General features: G+C 42.0%; 1 protein-coding gene across 1 annotated transcript in view; it reads left to right on the top strand.

Annotated features, from left to right (window-relative positions):
* LACS6 (long-chain acyl-CoA synthetase 6) overlaps positions 1–26239 on the top strand; it is a 153760-nt gene that overhangs the window by 59730 nt on the left and 67791 nt on the right. Inside the window, exons 10-12 of the mRNA XM_089988294.1 lie at positions 12517–12606; positions 12712–12791; positions 12980–13073. Of these exons, the coding sequence (XP_089844420.1) occupies positions 12517–12606; positions 12712–12791; positions 12980–13073 (264 nt within the window). The remainder of the gene's footprint in view (positions 1–12516; positions 12607–12711; positions 12792–12979; positions 13074–26239) is intronic.

Raw genomic sequence — 26239 nt, 5'->3', positions numbered from 1 at the left:
TAGGGTCGGGGGTAACATTTTTAGTTTGGTCAAATGAGGGCTTTGACCCTCATTTGACCAACAACATGAGGCGTACGCGCCTCGCCTCGAAGCATACGCCTCAAAGCGTATGAGGCACACGCCTCGTACGCTTTTACATCTCATGCCTGCGCCTCAAGGCACAAAGGCCCTCGCCTTGAGGCGAGGCACACTTTTTGCGCCTTGAGGCACATTTTTAATGGCACTGACCATGGTGCATAAAGCGCGGGGCAACATAAAGAAAAGTACAGAAAGTAAATGTGAAACAGAAGCTTGGGCGCATAAAGCGTGGCTGCAAGGTAAAGACAAGAAAGTAAAAAGCCATGGCGCATAAAGCACAGGGCAACAAAAAAGTAAAATGCAGAAAAGTAAAGAGGATAAGGATTTCGAAACCACGTCCTTGAGTTAAAAGACATCAAATGAAAAGACAAGAATTAAAAGCCTGGGCATATATAGCGCGACGATAACAGAAAAGGAAAGTGCAAGGAAAGCAAAGACGACAAGGATCGCGAAACCGCGTCCTTGAGTTAAAAGACATATGTATATATTATACGTATACGTATATGATCGTCTTTTTTTATTTTTAATTATCTTTTCTTATTTTAGCATTCGTTCGTTCATTGTCTTTTTACGCAACATTCCCCTACCTTGAGGGGTTGCGGGTCCTCGTACGCTGGCGAGCGTAAATAAGCATGGGCTCAAGCTACGGAGAGCGAGCCGACTCCGTCATGCAACCTGCGAGCGTAAGTGCTTTAGCATGGCATGATAAAAAACAACAGGTGGGTCCGGTGAGGCCCATAATGGTCGTCAAACTGGACCTCGATACACGACTAAGTAGGGCAGAAGATTTGCAAAGGCAGGGAGCCCTAGGTCCCCTGTCTGCTGGAACAGAAAGGCCTTCTGATAGGGCCTTGCTGGCTGCAGACAGTAGGCAACAACAGAGGCAGGGAGCCTTGCTCCCTGCATGCCCGATCAACAGAGAGGAGTAGGGGGCTCGGCCCCATGCCAGTCCTGCGAAAGGCACGAAGGCAGGGGCAGACAGAAGGCAGCAAGGGCAGGGAGCTTTGCTCCCTGACTGCCGAGATCCAGGCGACAGGGGCCAACCCCTGTCAGCCTGCCAAAATAGGACAGAGGCGACAGGGCTATGCCCCTGCTGGCCTGTCAGAAGAACCAAAGGTGGTAGGGGCTCAGCCCCTGCAGACCTACCTGCAAACAAGCAACAGGGGTTCTACCCCTGCTGGAAGGGAGCCCCTGCCTGACCAAGGCGAGGTGGAGCTTTGCCCTGCCTACCACGAGACCCAAGCGGTAGGGGCGAAGCCCTTGCCAGACAAACGGAGGCAGTACAACAGAGGACGTAGGGAAGGGCTCAACCCCTCCCCTGCGTACAAAGGAAACAAGGTGGCAGGGAGGGGGCTTAGCCCCTCCCTGACGAAAGAAGGAATGAGGGAAAGCAAACACAGAGACCCGAAAAACACCAGTCGTGCACACAGATATATGCACGATGGACATGCTAAGAAGCCAAGCACCACTCATGCCAAGGCATGCACAACATGTCAGCAGCTATACCCACTAGTCGACACAATGACCAAACAAGTGGGCAAGCAAGCCAGGGGCAGCAGGCGCCGAATGCGAGAGAGGGGAAGCAAAGAGGGGCTCGACCCTCTCCATGCAAACAGAAGGACCAGGGAGGGGGCTCGGCCCCTACCCTATGGAAACGAAAAGGCAGGGAGGGGCTCAACCCCTCCCCTGCAGAAACAAGGCACCAGGGAGGGGTTCGGCCCCTCCCCTGTGAAATCAGGACAACAGGGAGGGGCCAGACCCCTCCGCTGCGAAGACGGGGAGAAAAAGATGAAGAAGACGAGGAGGAGAGGTGTCGAGTACACCCAGAGCCACCCACGATGGTGGCTCAGGTCCACCGCCAACAACGAAAAAAGGGGAAAAAAAGGGAGGCAGGAGGTCAGCGACCTCCTGCTGGCGTCTCTAATGAGAAAACAACGAGAGAAGAGAGAGGGAGTTACCTGCGAAGACGGCGCGAGGGAGAGCCCAGGGATGCCGATGGCGACGAGGGACTCAGGCAGCAAGGGTCGTCGGGCGATCATCCAAGATCTCAGCAGAGGGGGCAGCGGTGTTGCCGGAGAACCCAACTATAAGAGGGAAAAGGGACGGGAGGCAGAGAGTGACAGAGGTAGAGGAGAGGTCGGGGCGTCGACGAGGTCGCTGGCGGTTGGAAGGTCGTCGATGACTTCGATTGCCGACAACAACAAGGAGAAATGGGAGAAGACGAGAGAAAGGCGGTGACAGGGGGGGCTCATCGGAGTTCCGGTGAGGGTTGCCGCGGATGAAGGTCGCTGGCGACTTTGGTCGCCAGTGGCCGCGGAGAAAGGAGAGGAGATGGGAGGCGAAAGGGAGGAGAGAATGAGTGGCGAGGGTTTTACCCCTTGCCCCTCTCAGTCTGCGTCTTTTAAAGACGCAAGCTCGATCATTCGAGAACCCGGGTCACGGGTCTGGGTCCGGCCTGGATCTAATCCGGGTCCGCTATCGCAGACCGACATCGGCACGTGTCTGACACGATTTTTTTAAACGGGTTTTACAATTTGTTAACTCAATCTAAATTTGCCCTGGATATTGTTGACATGTTTAGTATCTTAGATGAAAAACAGGTTGACACTCCTAAAGTTTTAAACATCAAAATGAAGATTGATGATGGAAAGCCACTTGAAAATCCAACACCTTACAGACAACTTGTCGGGGCACTGTCTTATCTCTCTATTACAAGAGCCAACATTGTGCATGTCGTCTACAAAGCAAGTCAATTTCAGCACACTCCTACCACTGTTCATATGGGAGTTGTTTTACGCATTATTAGATATATTAAAACTTTCATTTTTAAAGGACTTTTTGTTTGCTTCTTCCTCCTTAGATTTAACTGCTTATACTGATGCAGATTGGGGAGGTGATCCCAATGATCGCTTCATGACATGGGTGTTGAAAGTACATGAGCATCAAAACTATGCTGCGACAATAAAATTTCTATTTATATTGCCAACAACAGGACATTCCACAAACGCACCAAGCATATTGAAATGGATTGCCACTACGTGCGAGAGAATTTTTTACATGACACCATTGATCTTCCCTATGTTTCTTCAGAATATCAACTGGCAGATTTCTTTACCAAACCTCTCACTGCTCCTCGATTTTACTTTCTTTTGAACAAACTTTTGGTTATTCAACCGTAAGTTTGAGGGAGAGTGTTAAAAAATGTAATATCATGATGTAATATGTAACTCTTTTTAGTCTTTTACTTTTAGTTATGTATCATAGTTAGAAACTAGTTAAGATAGTTTAACTTTTTTATTTTTAGACTTTTCTAGCCCCTCTACTTTTTGACCAAAGTCAAAAAGTAAAGTGTACTTTAGAGCCGCATCGACTCCCTCTTGTTAAGCCTCTTTGTGTATTATAAATATGGGGCTATTCCCCCTTGTTAAATATATCTTTTGTAAGGGTGATTCCCATTTTATATAAAGATTATATTTTTCTATTTGCTTTGCATACCCTTTTTGGGTATATTGTATAAACCCTAGTGGTTCTTGTGAGTGTGTATTGCTTATGAACCTTCGTGGTTCATGTGAGAGATCTTTGGTGTGTCTCATTTGAAGATTCTATTGTTGGTCTCATCTTCTTACATGATACATATATATTAAAGCAGAAGCCTGTGCGCATTACAATGCGATGACAAAGTAAATAACACAAAGCAGGGCCCGGTGTGTGCAACCACATATCAGGCTAAATAAATTGCATAAGCAAGGCTCGATGTACGAAACTGTATATCGGGCTAAGTAAATTGTGTAAACAAGGCATGATGTACGAAACCGTACATCAGACTAAGTAAATTGTGTAAAGCAGTAGCCTATGCACGTTACAATACGACTACAAAGTAAATAACGTAATTTAAAAAGAACAAGAATACGCAAAACTACGTCCTTGAGTTAAAATCGTACCATATATATAATATAATACATATATATTAGAAATGCTCTACCGTCATCATCGTATGCAACTTTTCCCTACCTCGAAGATGGTCTGAATTTTTTACGATTTCGAGCGTAGGTTCTTAAAAGTTCGTACCTTAGTAAGCATGTCTCGTTTGTTGCGCTGATGTGGTACGTTAAAAGGATTTTATCGTGCTGTGTAAAGAATGATGTAAAAATCTTTTCTTAACAGAATAAGCAATGATTGTGTCGTAGGGGTCGAATGCGAAGCCAGTTCGAGCCGACCGAACCGAACTAGGTTCGATGCTAGTCGAGCCGGGCGGAATGAGGAATAAAAAGTCGGTTTGGTTTGGCAGGGAACCGAGTTGACTAAGTTTGACCGACCTAGGTTTGGTGCCAAAAATGGTTCCAGCTAAGCCAAGAAAGAGGCAGCCTGATGTTGCCTCTTGACCGAGCCGTGATCGACTAATACAACTTGGACTGAGACCAAACTCAACTCGACAGAGCTGATCATGCAACAACAACAGTTGCTGCTGCTGCTCACGCGAAAAGAGTGGTATAGTGGAGTCGTGATCGACTAATACAACCTGGACTGAGACCAAACTCAACTCGACAGAGCTGATCATGCAACAACAGCAGTTGCTGCTGCTGCTCACGCAAAAAGAGTGGTATAGTGGCCAGGCCAAGCCTGACATGCCCCCCCAATTAGACAGGACCAAGCCTGGGCTCGGTTCTCCTACAGAGGCAACTGAGCTAGGCTCGATTTAAACCGAGCTTATTTCGATAAGCCCAAGGGAAGAGGAGTGAGGCCGGTGGCCAGGCCACTGCCAGCCCAGGGTTCTTGCCCGCCCCGGGTGGCGCAACAAGGGCAGTAGAGAGAGGCAGAGGGGGTGGGGGAGGAAGATACCATGGTAGCACGAGTGCCACTGTGGCCTCCTCCGCCCCTGGCAGAGATCCCTTCCTGTCCTGGGTGGCGTGATAGGGTTCTAGGAACCCGAGCTCAACTCAAATTCACCAGGACCAGCCACTATCGTGGGGTGGCTGGTACAAGGCAGCACAAGGGAGAGCCTCCCTTGCAGCGGCAACAACAACCGAGGCTGTTGCAATGACTGCCTTGGGCAGCTACAAAAGAGGAAGAGGGGGAGGAGGCAGACACAGGTGGTGTAAAAATCGTGAAAAAAAATGCATCGGACACGTGACAGACACGTGCAAGGCACGTGTCGAGGTTTGGTCTGTTGTGTTGGGCCCGGATCCGAGTCCGAACTGGACCCGAGCCTGACCCATCTCGAATGTTCGAGAGCCTGCGTCTTTAAAAGACACAGGCTCTGCAGACGAGGGGCAAAAGCCCTCGCCTCTCTCTGTCTCTCCTCACCTTCGGCTCCCTCTCCTCGCCGTCCGCCTTTGTCCGGCGATGTCCGTCGCCAACGTCCCCGACCTCCAGTGACTTCCAGGTACGTGTCTCCCTCCCTCATTGTCCTGTTTTCCGGCAAAGGAGAACCGACCCTCCCCTCTGCCTGCGGCTCCGGCAGGGGGCGTGCTCCCTCTGCCTTGGGGTTTTCTGGCAAGGGAAGGGGGCAAGCCCCCCTTCCCCTCTGTTTGGCGGCAGTTGAACAATGTCCCCCTACCCTGTATGTTTTTTGGCAGGGGGAAGCCCCCCTTGCCCCTTTTTCTTTCTCTGGCAGGGGGGGAGGGGGATAGAGCCCCCTTGCCCTTCGTGGTTTTCTGGCAGGGGGTCGAATGGCCCCTGCCCTGTTGTTTTGTCGGCATGGGGCGGGTTCCCCTGCCTCATTTTGTTTTCCGGCAGGGGGTGCCCCCCCCCTCCTCTGCCTTGTTTTGCTTTCCGGTGGGGGGGGTGGCCCCCCTGCCTTGTGTTTTCCGGCAGGGGATGCCCCCCCTGCCTTGTGTTTTCTAGCAGGGGGTGGCCCCCTGTCTTGTTGTGTTGCCGGCAGGGGGGTGGAACCCCCCCTTGCCTCGCTTGTTTTCTGCCAGGGGGGTGCGCCCCCCCCTTGCCTTACTGTTTTTTCGGTAGGGGGTTGTTAAATATGTATATGTAAATGAATATATTTCTGTACTGTATTGTACCACTTGTACAGCATACTGTACTGTATTGTACTACTGTACTGTATTGTACTGTATTGTACAGCATACTGTACTGTATTGTACTACTGTACTGTATTGTACAACATACTGTATTGTACTGTATTGTACAACATACTGTACTGTATTGTACTGTATTGTACCACTCGTACAACATATAAATATCAATGGAAAGGGGAGAAGATATTACGCCCAACATTTTTTTCTCTCTTCCCTCTTACCTCTCTCTCTATCTCTTGCTACGATATTAAGGTGACTCCCACATCTGATTTCTCACATGGTATCACTCTAAGTCAACACAAGTATACTCTTGACATTCTTCACACCACTGGTATGATTAATTGTAAACCTCTCAGCACCCCATCTGTCTTAAATCATAAGTTTAGTGCAAAAGAAGGCCAATTATATCATGATTCCACTTTATATCGCCGCATTGTTGGTATGTTGCAATATCTTACATTTACAAGACCTGACATTGCTTATGCTGTAAATCAAGCATCTCAGTTTATGCATGCTCCCACTGATTGTCATATGGAATGTATTAAGCGTATTCTCAGATATCTGAAAGGGACTATTGGAGATGGATTGCTCTATCACAAAGATGAAAGCTTCACTACAGGACACCGTTTACTTACATATTGTGATGCAGATTGGGGTGGGGACCCTGATGAGCGTAGGTCGGTTTCAGGATATTGTGTTTTTATTGGCCCAAATATTGTCACTTGGAGTAGTAAGAAACAAAAGGCCATTGCTAAATCCAGCACTGAGGCAGAGTACAGGGCAATGGCAGCAGGGACAGCTGATGTCACTTGGGTACGGCATCTTCTTCAAGAGTTGAATGAACCTATCTCTTCCTCTCTGCTTTTATGTGATAATCAAAGTGCCATTAATATTTCTTTTAACCCTATTCATCATTGTCGCACGAAGCACATTGAGATTGATCAGCATTTTGTTAGACAAAAGATTGAAACAGAAGAAATTGAGGCTTCGTATGTCAGATTAGAAGACCAAGTAGCAGACATCTTCACCAAAGGATTGGTTAGTCATCAATTTTGGTTACTTAAGGGCAAGTTGAGCATGATTGAAGATCATCCTCAACTTGAGGGAGGCTGTTAAATATGTATATGTAAATGAATATATTTCTGTTCCGTATTGTACCACTTGTACAGCATACTGTACTGTATTGTACTACTGTACTGTATTGTACTGTATTGTACAACATACTGTACTGTATTGTACTACTGTACTGTATTGTACTGTATTGTACAACATACTGTACTATATTGTACTATTGTACTGTATTGTACTGTATTGTACAGCATACTGTACTGTATTGTACTATTGTACTGTATTGTACCACTCGTACAACATATAAATATCAATGGAAAGGGGAGAAGATATTACGCCCAACATTTTTTTCTCTCTTCCCTCTTACCTCTCTCTCTATCTCTTGCTACGATAGTAAGGTGACTCCCACATCTGATTTCTCACAGGGGTGCCCCCTGCCTTACTGTTTCTCCAGCAAGGGGGGGTGGCCCCCTTGCCCTACTTGTTTTTCGGCAGGGCCAACCCCTGCCTTGCTTGTTTTCCTGCAGGGGGTGGCCCCCCTGCCTTGTGCTTTTTCGACAGGGGGTGGTCCCCCCTGTCTTGTGCTTTTTCGACAGGGGGTGCCCCCTCTGCCTCGATCAGTTCGGTAGGGGGCAAGCCCCCCTGCCCCGATAAGTTCTGGCAGGGGGGGGGGGGGCGGCAGCCCCCCCTGCTCTGTCGGTCTTCTGCAGGGGGCAGAGCAGGGCCCTGCCCTGTCTGTTTTCGGCAGGGGGCAGGCCTCCCTCCTTGATTGGTGTTCAGCGGGGGGGGGGCAGGGCAGGGCCCTGCTCTGTCTCCTTTCGGCAGGGGACAGTCCCCCCCTGTCTGGTTTGTGTTCGGCAGGGGATAAGGCCCCTCCTTCCCTGTTTGCTTTTTAGCTTGGGGCAAGCTCCAGCTTTATTCAGGTTGTTCTCGTTTTGACTTGGGCGCCTTTGGCTGCCTAATGAGGTTATCTTTATACCGTACGACGTATTGACAAAATGGTTTTGCAGGTTGCACCACAGAGTCTTCTCGTGCCACGCGGCTCGAGTCGGTGATCACTTACGCTCTTAAGCATACTGATCCGCGCACCCCTTCTAGGTAGGGATTTGCATAAAAAGGACCGGAACAATGAACTGCTAAAAAGCAAAGGACTTAACAAAAAAATTAAGACATTTATATATAGATATATTATATATATAAATACATATGTCTTTACTTCCAGGAAGCGGTTTCGCGACCCTGATTCTTTTCCCTTTCTATACTTTACTTTTCGTTGCCGTCGCGCTATATGTGCCAAGGCTTTCTTTTTCGTACTTTCCTTTCTTGCCTTTTTCTTCCAGGATGCGGTTTCGCGATCCTGGTCCTTTGCTTTCGCTATTTCCTTTCCAGTCTTTTAATTTCCTTCCGCCCCACGCTTTGCACCCTGACAATTGCTATACGTATATTTACGTACGCCTTTACCTTCAGGATGCGGTTTCGCATTCCTGGTCCTTCGTTTTCTTGCTTATATTTTCTTTAGCCCCATGCTTTGCGCCAAGGCTTCTTTCAAGCACATGTCTTTATATCCAGGACGCGGTTTCACGATCCTGGTCCCTGTTGATTTCATTCATTGTTGCCTCTGCTATTTCGTTTATATATATATATATATATATATATATATATTTATATATATATAGCAAATGCCACTTTTCTTTTTATTGCAGCAGTCTCAACCACTGCCATGGTTGGCAAGGTTGACAGCAGAGCTTAGCCTAGCGTAAGAGCGCAAGTATCAACGTTCAAACTCCGCAGTGAGTTAAGAAATGAGATATTGGTTTTCCCTAACTCGAGAAAAGCGCCTCATTGCACGTAGGGCTGTTGTTTCCTGAGTCTTGGGAAAATGATTGAGTTTTGGTACTATTGCAGCGCTAATATGATTTGCACGGTGCAATGAGTACCACGAGGTAGATAAGACCTCAATCGTGCAAGGGAACTGGTTTCAGAACACACATAAATGGCCTCACATGCACCTTCACATGCAAGATGCTCGTTTGGGTCTAATAGACCAGAGCATGAAGAATGAGGCGGCGGTTAAGAAACCCCCATCGCGCTCGATTCGACCTATCTTCGCCAATTGAGAGGATGAAGGGTACCAACTCCGATAGACAGACCATTAATGGCTATACAGGCAAAAGACTCGGCTTTTCCAGTCATCGGAGGTTAGGGGAAAGGAGATGCAATAGATAGCCTAACACTTCTGCAGAAGTTGGATGCATCTCTACTGGGCCTTTGGGGGCTTGCTCTCTCGACCATCGATCGTCTCCTTAGGATAGGATTCAGTCAATCAACCGAGGTATCTTAAAATACATAGCATAATAAACCCTCAGATTGGTCTCGGCTGTTTTGACTCTTGTGCCATGTACGTACCTGCATGGCCGGTTAACAAGTGATAACTAAATTAAACATGCTCACCCTTCAACTGTTGTTTTTGCGTACTTGTGGTATCACGTGCTAGCATACTTGTGAGTTTTTTGTGCACCATATTGTGTCTTCTCGCTATTGATCTTGTAGTATGCTTAGCTGCTTGAGTTGTTAGTTGTTTTTATTCTTTTGCACCCCTACTAGTTTTTCACGAGACTGACCCATTTTATGGGTAGGTGACGAGTAGCGGCAGCAGGCAGTCAATGGTGCATACGACGTGGCTCGAGGCTGTACTCTTCCTTCCAGATTTCTGGCCGTCATGGCAGGGTTTTGAGTTTTGGGTTTTTACTTTAATAGGGGTTGAGCCTCCTGTGTTTCATTGTACAGTAACATTTTGAAATTAAGGATTTAGCACTCTTTTCAGCTTTCTTCTATCTTCCGCTGTTGTCACTTTTGGTTTGTCGAGCTAACTTGCCTGGGATTTTACAAACTTGATTCTTAAAATAGAAATATACTTTTGTAAGGCTTTCAAAAAGGCAAAATTCAAGTTTTAAGAGAATTCTTTTCAGAGAAACTTTACCCTTCAAGTTGAGAAATTTCGGGACGTTACAGGTGGTGCCGTCCTGCAGGAAACAACGACATTAGGCAGCAGGGCGATGCCCTCCTGCTGATCGCAAGAGGGGGTGAGAAAGGTAGGAGTGCAACACCCTCCTGCCAAAAAAATAGAGGGATGAGGGAGCGAGACAGGAGGGCAGCACCCTCCTGTCAATGAGAGAGAGAGAGAGAGACTTACTGGGGGAGCGAGGGGCTTCTGATGAGGGGGAGAGGGAGGAAGGGAGCCCAGGGAAAGGGAGAGGGTAAGCAAGGAGAGGGACGGGGGTGCGTTTCTTTTTTAAAAGAACACTCCTCGTAGGGGGTTTAAATAGGGAGCTAACAAGGGGGATGTCGACATCCCAACCCGGATCCGGTCGGATCCAACCTAGATCTGTCCCAACATTTGGGTTGGGAACCCAAATTGAACTGGGCTGGATTCGGTAGAATCCAACTCAGTCCTCGTCTATAAAATTATATATATATATATATATATATATATATTAAAAAAGCCAAAGAAAATGTGTTTTGGATTTGGATCTTTTGAAGATCCAAACCAAAAAACAACCTACAAAGAAAGGAAGGTTTGTAGTTGGATCTCCTACTGAGGTCCAGATCCATAGTGTTTGATTTAGCTTCAACCCTTTTTAACATCCAAAAGTTCAGCGATTTGTCCATGGTAGATGAATTTCATATAAATACTGGAATTAAGCATAGAAAATTTGCAGACCTTACAAACAATGATTCGAGAGATAGGTTTAATAACTGACATAGCGAGAAACCGAAGATACTGGGCACAATCCGGAAGAACAGGGCACGACAATCAAGACGGTTATTCACACCCAAAATAACATTAAACTAGAAAAATAAATGTTCATAAATATTTCAACTGCCCAAATTAGATCTGCACTTTTTTTTTAAGATTGATACACCAAAGAGATCATACTATGCTTGGTAAGCCTAATTTATATTAGAATACCCAGCAGAATATTTGTTTTGCATTAAACTCAAAAATCCTTCAATATCCATGATTCTAATGATATGTCATAACCCAAAGAACAATGGACAGCAATGGAGACAACAGATATACAAGGGAAACATCAACAAGGGATAATATGTTGTTAAAAATGGACCCAAAACCTTTTATCAATAAAAGACAGGGAATATGAGAGGACGTCATCTAGGAGAACACCAAGATACTTAGAATAAGGCCCTTAAAAAAGATTGGGAATCAAAGAATAACCAATGACGATAGAGGATGAAAGCCAAGAGAATAGAAAAGAGGAATAAAGAAAAGAAGATAAGAAAATAGAAGGAAAATGGAAGAGGAAATCCAGAATAAAAAACCAAGATCTATGAGACTCACCAAGATAAAACAATCTTCAATCCTGTTGCTCTGATGCCATGATAACTTTGGTATCTAAACCTGGTCCACAACACTTCGAAACGTGAGAGAAGAGAGAAGATTATGGCTGAACTGCAAGACAATTCCCAACGTGGGAAGTCGTCCCATCTTTTTTTATTAAAACTGTTACATAATCATCAATTTACAAGAATACTCCTTCAACATCATACAAAGAAACAAATAATATAAGGTGCAAAACAAGGATACAAAAATTATTAAAAGAATAGAATCAGTACAAACTACAAACATAACCAGGATCAGATCTGGACCAGATCCAGGATCCATATACACCAAATATCATACGTCAATAACAAATCCTTAGCATACTCATATTTTCTCATGCATATACTTTATGGATGTATATCTTGAAGGAAATTCCAATCATGGACTAAATGGTGAAAGCTTCTAGTTCACTTGATACCAGTTTCACTTTGTGGTTAACATAATCATATGTATATTTTCCTTTCCCTGTTTTCAGTTATATTTGTTTTCTCTTGCAAATACAGATGCAAACACACACAAACAGACACATGAAATCTCTCTCTCTCTCTCTCTCTCACACACACACACACATGCACACATGTATTTTGGCTTTTTATATGGAGGATCTTTCTGGATAGCACATGGTTGAAATTTTTTTGGCCCTACCTCCTTCTCTTCCACTATGCCAGAAGATTATGTACATATTATGTATTTATCTATGCATTTTATTTCTTATTTGATTTAGTAAATTTGATGTATCTTTTCCCACTACAAGATTTTTTTTGTTTTCTTGCTTATTGTTATCCGTCATCTTTATAGTGTCAAAGCATATGATCTCATATCTATACAAAAAAGCTGTTGAATGAGTGGATTCTTGAAAATATTATTTAAGTGTCTGTACTAAAGTGAAACATGTTACATTTTGTATTGTATTGTTTCACCAAGAATTAGATGGCTTTTCAGGGTCAACATAACCTTCAACAGTTTCGGCCTCCGAAGCCTGAAGATATTGCAACAATATGCTATACAAGTGGAACAACTGGGACACCAAAGGTATCATGTTTTACTATTTTGAGCAGCTCTTCTTTTAATTGTTTCTCTAAAATGTTTTAAAACTTCAGTATATTTAATAAGGTTCTGTTTTCTTCTATGTTGCAGGGAGTTGTACTGTCACATGGAAACTTGATTGCAAATGTTGCTGGTTCATCTTACAGATTTGAATTTCACTCATCAGATGTGTGAGTGCCTATTTTCTTGACTAATTAGCAACTGTTCACTATTTCCAGCATCATGGGCAACATGCGTGTGTGATTGTGTGCTTGATCCATGTGTACAGTATCATCTCTGATATCTGTGCATGCATGATTGCCTTTTAGCATCGAAATCGGGCTGCTATGTATCTAAAGGGATATATCCTTTTGTGCAGCTATATATCATATCTTCCACTGGCTCACATATATGAGAGGTCCAACCAAATTCTCACAGTGTATTTTGGATGTGCTGTTGGCTTCTATCAGGGGGTATTATGCTTCCTCAAATTATTAAAACACCATGTTTTATGTTTTGAATGCTTGTTAGTGTAAATAAATTGGGACTAATATATGGTGCTTATTATGATTAAATTTTCATGTCCCAAAACTACGCCTCCGTAACTTTTTATTCATGATCTTTTCTTAGTACTGAATGAGTTCTTATGACTTTCTACCATGTTCGGCATTCTTGAAACTTGGACTTGGATCAGTCACCTGTGACTGGTTGACTTGGGCAAACCATGATTTTTTATTAATTTGTTTTAGAATACATGAAAACATGTATGTTAGAATTTCATACTGTAAAATCAAGTAACCTAAGTCCCTAAGCCAATCATAAAAACTATTTTTTTTTTGCTGAGTATCATTCACATTTAGCTACTTGCAACATAATATCTAATATATGGCATCATACATTGATGATAGCCTAACCCTAATAATTGACTTACTGCATTCATAATCGAAGGAGGCAAAATTTAGAATGCTAAACAAAAAATTTACAAGAGAATAAAAGATTGTATAACTAAAAAGATTTGTAAAGTGCATACTTCTGTTTGAGCCTGTATTGATTAAACTAGAAAGGCTTCTTCCAGTTGGAAGGGAGGGAAAAAGCAATTACATACCAGGGGTAAAACAAGGGGAAGAAAAAGCAATAACATACCAATGATCAATAACTCTAGGATGAAACCAACAAAAAAAAAGTAGTGACAAGAATCACTAGAAATTCAAATCGTCCTTTCATTTAGGTTTTGTTCTTTTATGATCAACAACAACATAGACTAATCATAGTACAACTAACAAAAATACAAGATGAGACATGGATAATAGTCTAACGACTACCAATGCAATGTTCCTTTAATGACACTAAATCCCCAAGGGGAAAATGAGAAAAACGTTGCAATGCCTAGTGTGTAACTAAGTTCATCCTTTCACCTGCATGAGCTAAGGAATGACAAACAGAAATTCAAATGGCTCACAAACTCACTTGAATGAAAATAAAAAGAAAATGATTGCCACCCTCATCTATATCAAATAGGTGATAGAGCTGTGCACAAAGAAGCATTCTACGATGATAGTAACACCAAAAACTAGACACTATGAATGTTGGACAGGTGCTCCAATGAGTCGAAAGAGCAAGAGAGAGAGAGAGAGAGAGAGAGAGAGAGAGAGAGAGAGAGAGAGAGAGTTCCTTTGTTGGCTCCCTTGGCTTGCCAGATAACTCATAGGTGGTCTAGTGGCATATGAAAGGCAGAGCAATCCACCCCACTCAAACTCGCCTCGCCCTCAAGGCAAGAACTCTGGAAACTGGGCTGTAACTGATCCTTTTCCTCCCCTCTTGGATCAAACACCAAGGTAGGATATTCCTCCTTCGCAGTGAACCAACCATTTAAGTGGTAGCTCAGATGATGCTGAAGTAATTGCTTGTCAATTGTACCAAATGTCGCCCTGAACACATAGCGTGCATCGGGTTGTTGTAACTGTTAATATATATATATATATACATATTTTGTCTAGTTGCCTGATAGGAGTATTTTTGTCTTTTCACATAGTTATTTCTAGACACAACTATTTTACTAGTTTAGAATTTTAGTTTTAGTTACATGTAATTTTTTGGTCGTTGGGGCCCCAACGGTCATAAATATGACCGTTGGGAGTTTCCAACGACTCTATGTGGGAGCTCCCAATGGAAACTCTCTCTCTCTCTCTCTCCCTTCCAATTGTGTATAAATAGGGGATGTCTCCCCTTGTTCATTCAATGCTTCTCAAGCTCTCTTCAATAAAAACTTTGTATTCTTTACTTGTTTGTTTTACCTTTTTATGGCATTTGTATTGTCCCATCGTGGACTTCTTGCTTGTATTCTCCTTGTGCCTTTGTGCTTGTCCATTATTGGACTTAGTTGATGCTTTTGCATCATTGGGTTATATTTTCACATACTTCGTTATATGGTATTAGAGTGAGGTTGTGCTCTTGATCTAATTAACGGTATCCATTGATAGATTGCAATTCAGAAAACCTTTAAATTGGAGTTAATTAATGTTAAGAAGCCTCCCAAGTTAGTTTGGTAATTTTTGGAAGCTTCTAAAAATTTATTTATTATTTAACATTAAATAAATAAATAAATAATTTAATTCCAAAAATTTATTTTGATATTTGTTTAAGTCTCTTAATAGAGCCCTTAAACACTTCTAGAAGGATCTAAGAAGGTTTGAGAGGCTTAGAGTCCATTTGAAATAAAATTTTGAAAAGCCAACTTGAGAGTCCAAAATTTTTGGAAAACCCAAGAGAGAAAGGAGTCCATAGAGGAGAGAGTTCTCTCTCTCTCCAGCTCTTCTAGATGGGCTTGACAAGGGGGGGACATGCACCCCTAGAGCTTATAAATAGTACAAAAAAAGAGAAGAAAGAGAATGAAAGAAAAAAAAGGAGAGAGAGAAAGTGAGAAAAGGAGAGGAAAAGAGAGAAAGAGGAAGAAGAAGAAGTCTCTTCTTCGATCATCCGTCGTTTTCACCATTATTTTTCTGTTCTTTTTCGATCTACGGTAAAGGTACGGGTTTCTCTCTTGTTTCGAATGAGAAAAAGAGAATGGATTTGTATTCCATGCAATGTTTTTGTAAAAAAAATACATGAGAAAGGAGTAAGTTTAGATATTTACTCCAATAAGGGTTTGATTTCTCTCTTTTTTCGAAGTTTATTTATGGGAAAAATTTATGTGTTTATACTTGATATTGTGGATTCTTAAATCGGGTCCGATTGGCCATGCTTAGGGCATGTGCAAGTCTGGCCCAGATTTAGTGCACTCAAAGCCTTCAAAACAGGATTTTGTTTTGATAAATAAAATAAAATAAAATAAAGGGAGAATGCTTAGATGCACGGTTCATGGCAAAATAAAACGTGATGGTCCTATGTGTATTGAATGGGAGAGATTACGCATATGCGTGTATTTTTTTAGCTGTTATGTTATACATGTTTACCAAAATGATAATATGCATATGCATACTTATTTAAACACGAATCTGTGCATATCTAAATAAAATATTTGATTCCACATATACAGTTTGTGATATGCTCTCATATTATACATGTATAGATGATTTTTGGCTTGAAATCATAGTTATTCATGCTTATATGAGAATTAATTGCATAGGTTTGAATATGAATTTGTCTTCCTATGCCTGCTAAAACCTCAATTTGAATGTCCAGTCATGAAGAGGGTTTTTTTTTAATTGGCGTTTTATTGGGCAGCACCGACAGATATGCCAGGCATTGACAGAACTGCTAGGCCCGACAGGGGGCTGCCCGGGACCCGCGCCGGGGGGAGCCCCCAGACCCCTCTTCCTGTAAGGGAAAAAATCTGAATCAGGCTCCACAACTCATCACTGTAATGAAATGGTGGTCTTCAACAAATGCACGAATAACTCACAAACAAGTGTCTATTGGAGACACTACAAGCATGACCCTTGAAAGGGTATAAAAGGAAGAACACTTGAAAAATAAATAATACTTTATTCATGAACAAAATGTTTAAGAAGCATAGTAATTTACATTGAAGGGGTTCACCCCTATATATACAAAAAAGTTGAAGAGTGAGGAGAGCTCATTTTGAGCTCTCCAAAAGAGACGTTGGACTGTAGTCCAACGTCTCTTATTATAGCTGTTAGACTACAATCCAACAACATTTATTATAGCTGTTGGACTACAGTCCAACAGCTATTTGCACAGTCAAGTTCCAAGGATCAAATATCTAGTTTCTATTAAACTAGATGCTAAAAAAAGAAAATAAAGAAAAATAGAAAAAGAAAACAATAAAAGAAAATATAATAATATTAAATTTTATATATATATATATATATATATATATATATATATATATATATTACAATTTACATTTTAACACTTCCCCTCAAACTTACGGTACAATGAGCGAAAGTTTGTCTAAGAGGAAGTGAAATCTGGGAGCAGCTAGAGGCTTGGTGAAGAAGTCTGTTTATTGATATTCTGATGTAACACATGGCAGATCAATGGTTCCATGTAAGTATTCCTCTCTGACATAGTGACAGTCCATCTCAATGTGTTTAGTGCGCTCATGGAATGTCCGGTTGCTTGCAATGTAGATCACACTTTTGTTGTCACAACACATCTTTGAAGCTTGCGTTGTTTTAGCTCCCATATCCGCTAGCAATCGTCTGAGCCAAACAACCTCCATAGTGGTGGTTGCCATGACTCTGTATTCAGCTTCGGTGGAGGAAAGAGAGACTTTCTGCTGCTTCTTGCACCTCCACGAAATTAAGGCTTCACCTAGGAACACACAAAAACCTGTAGTTGAATGTCTATTATTGGGATCACCTCCCTAGTCAGCATCAATATATGCAATTAAATTTAATGAAGATGAAGCAGACAAGAAGAGTCCTCGTGAAAGAGAGGATTTTAAGTATCTAATAATACGCAAAATTGCTCCCATATGCACGGAGGTGGGAGCATGCTGAAACTGATTGGCTGTATGAACCATATGAGTTATATCTGGCCTAGTAATGGAAAGATAAGAAAGAGCTCCAACAAGCTGTCTATAAGGAGTTGGATCATCAAGAAGTTCTCCATAATCAATTTTCATTTTAACATTGACAACTTCTGGAGTGTCTATTTTCTTATCATCTGTAATTCTAGACCTGGAAATGATATCAAGAGCAAATTTAGATTGAGATATCAAATACCTCCGAGGGGAATAAGCAACTTCAATGCCTAAAAAATATCTTAATAAACCTAAGTCAGCCATTTCAAAGTGAGTTTTAAGAAGAGATTTGATATTTGCAACTCCCTATTTGTCGCCTCCGGTGATGATTATATCGTCCACATAGAGAAGAAGAATAATGATGCCTGCATTAGATTTCTTAACAAACAAAGCAGTGTCAGTTAAACAAGGTTGAAAACCAATATCAAACATAACATGACTAAATCGGTCATACCAGGCTTTTGGAGCCTGTTTAAGACCATAAAGAGCTCTTTCTAGACAAAGAGCTTTACCCTTAGGGATACTAATACCAGGTGGGGCTTCCATGTATACTTCTTCAACGAGATTCCCATTTAGGAAAGCATTTTTGACATCTAATTGAAAGATAGGCCATGTTCTAATGGAGGCCAAGGCTATTAAAGTTCTAACAGTGGTCATACGTGCCACAGGAGCAAATGTTTCTTCATAATCGATGCCATACTCTTGGGCATATCCTTTTGCTACTAAACGGGCCTTATATCTTTTCCGGGTCCCATCACTTTTGGTTTTGACTTTGTATACCCACCTACAACCTATAGGTTTCTTACCTGGAGGGATATCTTGGATCGTCCAAGTATTGGCCTTTTCTAGTGCATCCAATTCTATTTTCATGGCTTCTATCCATTCTATATGATTTTTGGCTTGAGAATAGGATGATGGTTCAACATATGATTGTATTAATGTAATGGCGGCCCTAGACGTGGGTGAAAAAGATTCATAAGACACAAATTTTTCTGGAGGTGTAGAGATTCTAGACATTATTCTAGGTGAGACTTCAGAGTATTTTTGTAATGCACATGGAAGATTTTGCTCTCTACGTCTTGAATATTGTAGACTAACATCCCTATGGATTTGCTCTTCATTATCATCATTTTCAACAACAATAGGACTTTGATCATTGTCAAGGTCACATCCAACATCACATTCATTGGATTTTGAAGTCAGATCAATTAAAAACGAGTATTCAGTGGCATCCTTGGATTTTTCAAATTCAAAGAAGCTTTCTTTTTTCAAAAAAGATACATTTCTTGACACATATAATTTGTCATTTTGAAAATCGAAACACCTGTAGCCTTTTTGATTATCAGCATATCCTAAAAAGGCACATGGGATTTGTAACGACCCCAACTCATCCCCTTTGAAAATGCGGATTTTTTTTTAAACAGTGCAGAAAACTTCCCAGAGACCCGGGGTCCTCACAGTTCCAATTCCAACTGGATAGCCATAAACCACAAAAGAACTTGCAATTAACATCCATAATCTAACCAATACCTTTATTCATGAATTAAGAACTAATCTCAAAACAAAATGTTTGACTCAACAGAACGTAACGTAACCACTGATGAAAATAAGCAAATGTCCAGAATACTAAACTGAAAAACCAAAATAAAGAGCCACTCTGTCCACAAAGAAGACTGTCAAAACTCATTGTGACTCCTGCGCCCTCACAGTAGCTGTCGACTTCACTGATCACCTGTTCCTGCGAAAAACCAATGAAGTAAGGTGTCAGAATCGAAATCCTGAGCACAGCTACTTCTTAAAGAAACAAGTGAGATAAAGAGTTAAGATGAGATATCATGCAACAATTGAGGGAAACACATACAAGACAATTTATAGCATTTGGGAATTTATTAATGCAACAATCATAAATGCTAAACATGCAAAGACAGTAAAGCAGTAGCATGTACTAAAACTTCAGCATGCAACAAGAAATAAACATTCAACACTTACCATCATGTATTGAGTAAGGGAACCATTAAAGTATGCACGATCTAATGCATAACAGGAAAATAAATGACTTTTGTGCAATGCATGAATCATTTTATTATCTTCCATTTAAGTCTTTTGTTTCCTTATGCTATGCCCTATTAAATGCATACAGCTTTAAGTTTCTCTTTTTAATTACCGTTGCTCGCGGATACACCAAACGGGTATGAACCCCGAGGTCAAGTTAGGTTCCCAGGGTAGCTTAGCACAATTTGTATTTTATTACTGGGTTCCAACTTAGCCCTCGACCGAATCACCTTCGGAACATTAGACCTCCACATCTAATGTCGGGGACACAAGGGACACCTCACGCCCACAAGTGCCACTTCCTTGGTACCAAAAACAACAGCTGTGTCAAAACACACCACCCCAAGTAAAATGGCGGACTCTCCCTAAAACCGTGGCTAGGAGAAGGAACCTCAATATCTGGTTCAGAGGACCAAATTAAGCACACGGAGTTTTGTATCCTCACAGTCTCCCCAAGACCGGATTTTTAAGATCCCCATTCTCCAGATGGGTGATCCCAGAAGGTATATTACACTGTGCTTTATTATTTCTTTTTATTAAAAATTAATTTCTTAAGTTTTGCAACATCATATGCAAAAAGAAAGATAAAAGCTCGCCTCTATCTCGCGAGAGCCATCACAGAACTCCGGCCTGTGGAAACATATAGAACAGTGCAATAAAACTGAGATATTAATAAAACATGATCTTTGCGATGCATTGAAATGAATAAGGGAAAACCATTCCACAGCTCGGGTTTACCAAACCCTCGATGATTCATTATGATCATCGAAGCACTAATGCAAGGATCATAATCATATGTATGCAGTGGTATTAACATGCCTGCGAGGTATAGTCATATATGTACCGATTTAATCCATTGACAATGAACATGAAATATGACATTCCCATATGCAAATTGAACAACCCACGTTATGCCCCTTTTCCTGTGCGTATGCATGGTATGCGCATGGATGCATCTTTATGCAATCATTGCCACATATGCTTCTAACCATGAATTGTATTGAGATGAACAAAGGAACATTCATGTATTTATGTATATGCAACAACACACGTCAAGTCCATCAATATGTAAGCACTCAAAACAAACTTTATCATGGAATAATGTGTAAGCATGTTCCAACAGACATATGAACCACTTCAACTCCTAACATATATGGAAATCAAAATTTCAGGTACATGACTCATTCTCAAAGTTTATCATGCATCAAGAGATTAAAATTCTAAACTTTACTAATCACACAACTAGGCCCTGTTTTCATATGCCAACACCCTTCTGTTATTAACATGATACCATTTCCAACATGAGAGAATTTTGTATTTAACAGCCCAGCCCAGCCCAGCCGACCCTGTCAGCTGGGTCTGACAGTATATACACAGGCCCAAAACAAGGACTGTGTATGCTGTCCGGAAGCATGCCACAAACGGGGAGCCATGTGCTCTTATTATATATATATATATATATTTTTTTTTTGTAAAACAACACTTACCACGCATGTCGGTACCCAGCCGATTGGATCAGCTGGGCCTGCCACGACCCTGCTATTGGCTCACTTAGTTCCCAGCCAACTGGGTGCTGAGCCGGCTCGCCCTACCAGCATGCTGGCAGCCAGCCGAGTGCTACTCGACTGGGTGCCAGCCTGCCAACAGTAACAAAAAAACAACTGTTGGTTCTACATATATATATATATATATATATATATATATATATATATATATATATATATATATATTCGGAAAGAACAAACCCAGCCCAGCCGACCCTGTCGGCTGGGTCTGACAGCACATTCACAGGCCCAGTTGGGCCTGTGTATGCTGTCAAGAAACCCCCACCTATACAGAAATATATATATATATATATATATATATATATATATATATATATATATATATATATATATATATATATATATTTTTTTTTTTTTTTTTTCAATGCCCAAGGCTCCAAGCCAACACCCAATCGATTGGGTCGACTGGGCCTGCCCCGGTCCTGCCAAAACTAGTACCGCACCCAGCCAATCACTTGGTTGGGCCTGTCGGCTCGGCTAGCAGCTGGCAGTCAGCCGAGTGGCACTCGGCTGGCTGCCAGCCAGCCAACCAATCAGCCGAACCCCAAAACCAAACAGATTTCACACATTTTTTTTTCTATTACAACCCTGCCCAGCCCAGCCGACCTTGTTGGTTGGGCTTAACAGCATATACACAGGTCCAATGTGGGCCTGTGTATGCTGTTAACAACAACAACATAAAAATATTTATGCAAAACTGCCTACTTGTAATATATATATATATATATATATATATATATATATTTTTAAAAGGGGAATACCACCCAGCCCAGCCGACCCTGTCGGCTGGGTCCAAAAGCATGCACACAGGTCCAGTTTGGACCTGTGTAGGCTGTCAAAACGACAACATAACAGATCACACTAAAATTGATTTTTTTTTTTGAAAGGAAAAAAAAAATACCCAGCCTAGCCGACCCTGTCGGCTGGGTCCAACAGCGTGTACACAGGTCCAGTTTGGACCTGTGTATGCTGTAAAAAACAACAGCATACAGGTTGCGAAAAAACTGTTTGATGGATCTATCCTCTACTTTTTTTTTTGAAACAATAAAAATACAGCATCTATGAATGGTTAACAGTGGAAATCGAGGGTCCACTGTTCCTCTATGGATTTCCATCAAAAGATGCATGGAAAATCCAATCTTTACCCTATTTCTCATTCGTTTCAAGGAGTACCCGTACCTTGACCACAATCGTGCTAATGGAGGCTGCCAAAAGCTTGGGCTGAAGATCAATGGCCTCCTCTCCTTCTCTCCCTTTCTTTCTCCTCTCCTTCCCTGTTTCTCTCTTCCCTTTTTCCTGTTTCTTCTCTCTTTTTTTTTCTACAGCCAAATGAGGGAGAAAGGGCTGCCCCCCCCCCCTTCCTTCTCTTATTAATAGTTGGAAACTCTTTAGAGAGTTTCCAGAATTGGGTCTCTCACTTTAGGGATTTTTCAGATTTTTGGACTCCTTTACTTATTAACATTTGTTTGACTTTTTGATCTTCTTATCCTAAAAGGTATGGAAACCTCTATACCCTTTTTAATTTAGGGAAGAGGGTTAACCCTAAACCCTCTTAACCCAAATCCCGAAATTAATAAAAATCATTACAACAACAACAACAACTACGCCTTCATCCCAAAACAATTGGGGTCAGCGATATGAACCAAAAAAGAAATTCATTTTGGGTCTTCCACATGAATCCTTTTCCTCCAATCATTTCTATCCAATGCCATGTTCTCGGTGAGGTTCAAAGCATTCATATCCTTTCCTATCATCTCCATCCAAGTCTTCCTAGGCCTACCCCGACCTCTTTTAACTAATATATTTTCCCATTTCTCCAACCTTCTAACTGGAGCATCATTAGGCCTTCGCCGAATATGTCCAAACCACCGTAAACGATTCTCTCGCATCTTATTTTCAATGGGTGCAACACCTACCTTCTTACGTATCTCCTCGTTCCGAATCTTATCTTTTATTGTATTTCCACACATCCATCTAAGCATCCGCATCTCAGCTACACTCATTTTTTGAATATGATGTCTCTTGGCAGCCCAACATTCCGTACCATATAGTAAAGCGGGTCTAATAGTCGTCCTATAAAACTTTCCCTTCAACCGCAATGGCATTCTACGATCGCACAACACTCCAGTTGCACTTTTCCATTTCATCCACCCAACATTTATCTTATGATTTACATCTCCATCAATTTCTCCATACTTTTGAATGATAGATCCCAAATATTTGAAACAATCATCCACCGGTATTTCTTGCTCACCAAGCTTCACTACACTCCCATCACTACTTCGTTGCTTACTAAACCGTCATTCCATATATTTTGTCTTACTCTTACTCAACTTAAAACTTCTTGCTTCCAATGTCTGTCTCCATAATTCTAACTTAGCATTAACCCCAGCTCTAGACTCATCAATCAAAACTTATTCTAAAATCATTAAATTAATAAATTTATTTTTTTGAATTTACTTATTCTAAAATATTCAAAGGTTCCCAAAATTGGTCATGTTGACCATGGAGACTTTTTATAAGCTAATAACCCCAATTTAAAGCTCCTAGCTGAATTTAAAGTCATAAAAATGTTAAGCTTGGATTTGGATCCAAGATCCAAACCCATACTCATACAAAAATTTGGATTAAGACTTGTATTAACTCCAGATTTTTATAGGACCTAACTAGGACCCAAATCCATAAAAATTTGGATCCTACACCTTGGATGCAATCCGATCCAATTTCGGATCCGCTTCGACAAACTGCTAAAATTTTAGAAAAACGTGATTCCTGAGCCAACCGGAACTCAAATCTGAAAAAGTAAAATACCATTGCGCTCAGAATTTTGAGGCGCATCCAATGATATATTACATGAATATCAAATTCCAAATTTCGCCAGAAAATAACCCGAATTTCGCTTGAATTTAAAGGTTGAAATTAAAACTCTTTGCCACACATCGATTGGCTTGTATAGACCCTGATGATGAGACTTGGGTCAAACCCAAACTCTAAGACCTTGGTCTAAAACTCGAGCCTCAAATGATTTTCTTACTAGACTTAGCCAAATTTCAAAATTTTCATGAATTGACTAAGATCCGAAAACACGAGATCTTACAGGATTGCACGAGGAGAGAGTTTGTCATTTTTTTTGGTGAAAACAGAACATTTGCATCCAAAGACTCTTAATCTAGAATAATCTGGAGTTAAATTAACAAGTTTTTCTATTGGAGTTGTATTCTTTAATGAGGAAGATGGCATCCTATTAATGAGTTAGGTGGCAGTTAGGACCGCTTCAGCACAAAAACTTTTTGGAACTTGATTTGCAATTAGCAATGTCCTAGTAGTTTTCATAATGTGCCGATGTTTGCGTTCGGCTAGGCCATTCTGCTGTGGAGTGTGTGGACATGATCTTTGATGTGTAATACCATGTAAATTGAGATAGTCTTTGAATTCGTTGGACATAAACTCTCCCCCTGAATTAGTGCGAAAAACGAAAATATCATTTTGAAACTTATTTTTAACCATTTTATGAAATATTTGGAAGTTAGCAAAGACATCAGATTTATGCTTAAGAAAATAAATCCAAGTATGTCTAGAAAAGTCATCAACAAAAATGACATAATATGTATAACCACCTTTGGAAATAACTGGTGCGGGGCCCCAAACATCCGAATGTAATAACTCAAATGGTCGTGAGGAAACAAAAGTTCTACTAAGAAATGGTAACCTTTTCATTTTGCCAAGCATGCAGTCTTTACACGAAAAATTTTCAGAATTACAAATTTTTTCCAAACTTGGAAAATATTGAATTTTAGACATATGAGGATGGCCAAGTCTTTTTTGCCATAAATCCAATTCTAATTTCTGAATATTATAACAAAATGCATTCTTGGGTAATTCCAAAAAGTCCATATAATAGAGTCCCCCTTCTCTATGACCTTCCCCAATCAGCTTCCCTGACTGGCGATCCTGTACCCAACAAGCATGAGAAGAGAAGAATATATTACATCCATAATCAGATATTTGCGAGACAGATAAGATATTCAAATTAAGTTTCGGGATATATCTAACTTCTGGGATAAAATTTATTTTGGATTTTTGAAGATTTTCAAAACATCCTATTCCTTTTACTTCAAGAGATGTGCCATCGGCTGTAAAAACCTTTGACACACTTAGTTATGACTATTAACATTTGGGGTCATGTGAAAAGAAGCACTGTAAAACCCAGTGAAAAAAAAAAAACAAAAATCGGACCCGGGTCGGGTCTGGACCCAACCCGGATCCATACCTGAGTCAGCACCAGCCCGTCGAACGAGCTTTCAGGGGTTGGCAAGGAGCGGCATACAGGGGTCCGCCCACCCCCTGCGCCCTCTACAAAAGGAGTGAGAGAGGGGGAGGAGAGGCGTTCGAGCCTCTCCCCTGACTCTCTCTCGTCTCTCTCCCCTCTGTTTCTGCTCTCCCTCCCCGACTCCATCTCTCTCTCTCTCATCGCTGAATCGACGCCGGCGAGCCCTCTCCGTCGAGGCAGCCCGGAGAGCTCCCCAGGCGACCTCTCTCCCTCCGGCAGCCCAGGTAACCCCCCCCCCCCCCCTTCTCCTCTCATTTCCCCCCCTCTTTCTTCTTCTGTGTTCGCCGGAAGGCCGACACCCTGTCGTGCCTTCCTCTTCACTTTTCCAATAGGCAAGGGGGCTTCGCCCCCCTTGCTTTCATCTCGTTTAGCAGGCAGGGGGCTCTGCCCCCTGCCCTTTTTACTGCTTCGGCAAGGGCCATCGACCCTTGCCCTTCTCTTTCAGCAGGGGCCGATGGCCCTTGCCCCTCTTTAGACCGACAGGGGCCTCTGGCCCCTGTCTCGTGTTTTGTCGAGCAAAGCTCGGCAGGGGCCATTTGGCCCCTGCCTCCTCTTTTGGAAAGCCGCAGGGGGCCTTTGGCCCCTGCGCTCCCTCTCTCTCTGCTCATTTTTCGGCAGGGGCCGATGGCCCCTGCCCTTTCTCTTTCTGGTAGGGGCCGATGGCCCCTGCCCTTAAAAACTAGGCAGGAGCCTTCGGCTTTTGCC

This window comes from Nuphar pumila, chromosome 15 (genome assembly GCF_984573655.1).
Source record: "Nuphar pumila chromosome 15, dmNupPumi1.hap1.1, whole genome shotgun sequence".
NCBI lineage: Eukaryota > Viridiplantae > Streptophyta > Magnoliopsida > Nymphaeales > Nymphaeaceae > Nuphar > Nuphar pumila.
The sequence above is the reverse complement of the archived record's forward strand: the minus strand, read 5'-3'. Positions and strand labels throughout refer to the sequence as shown.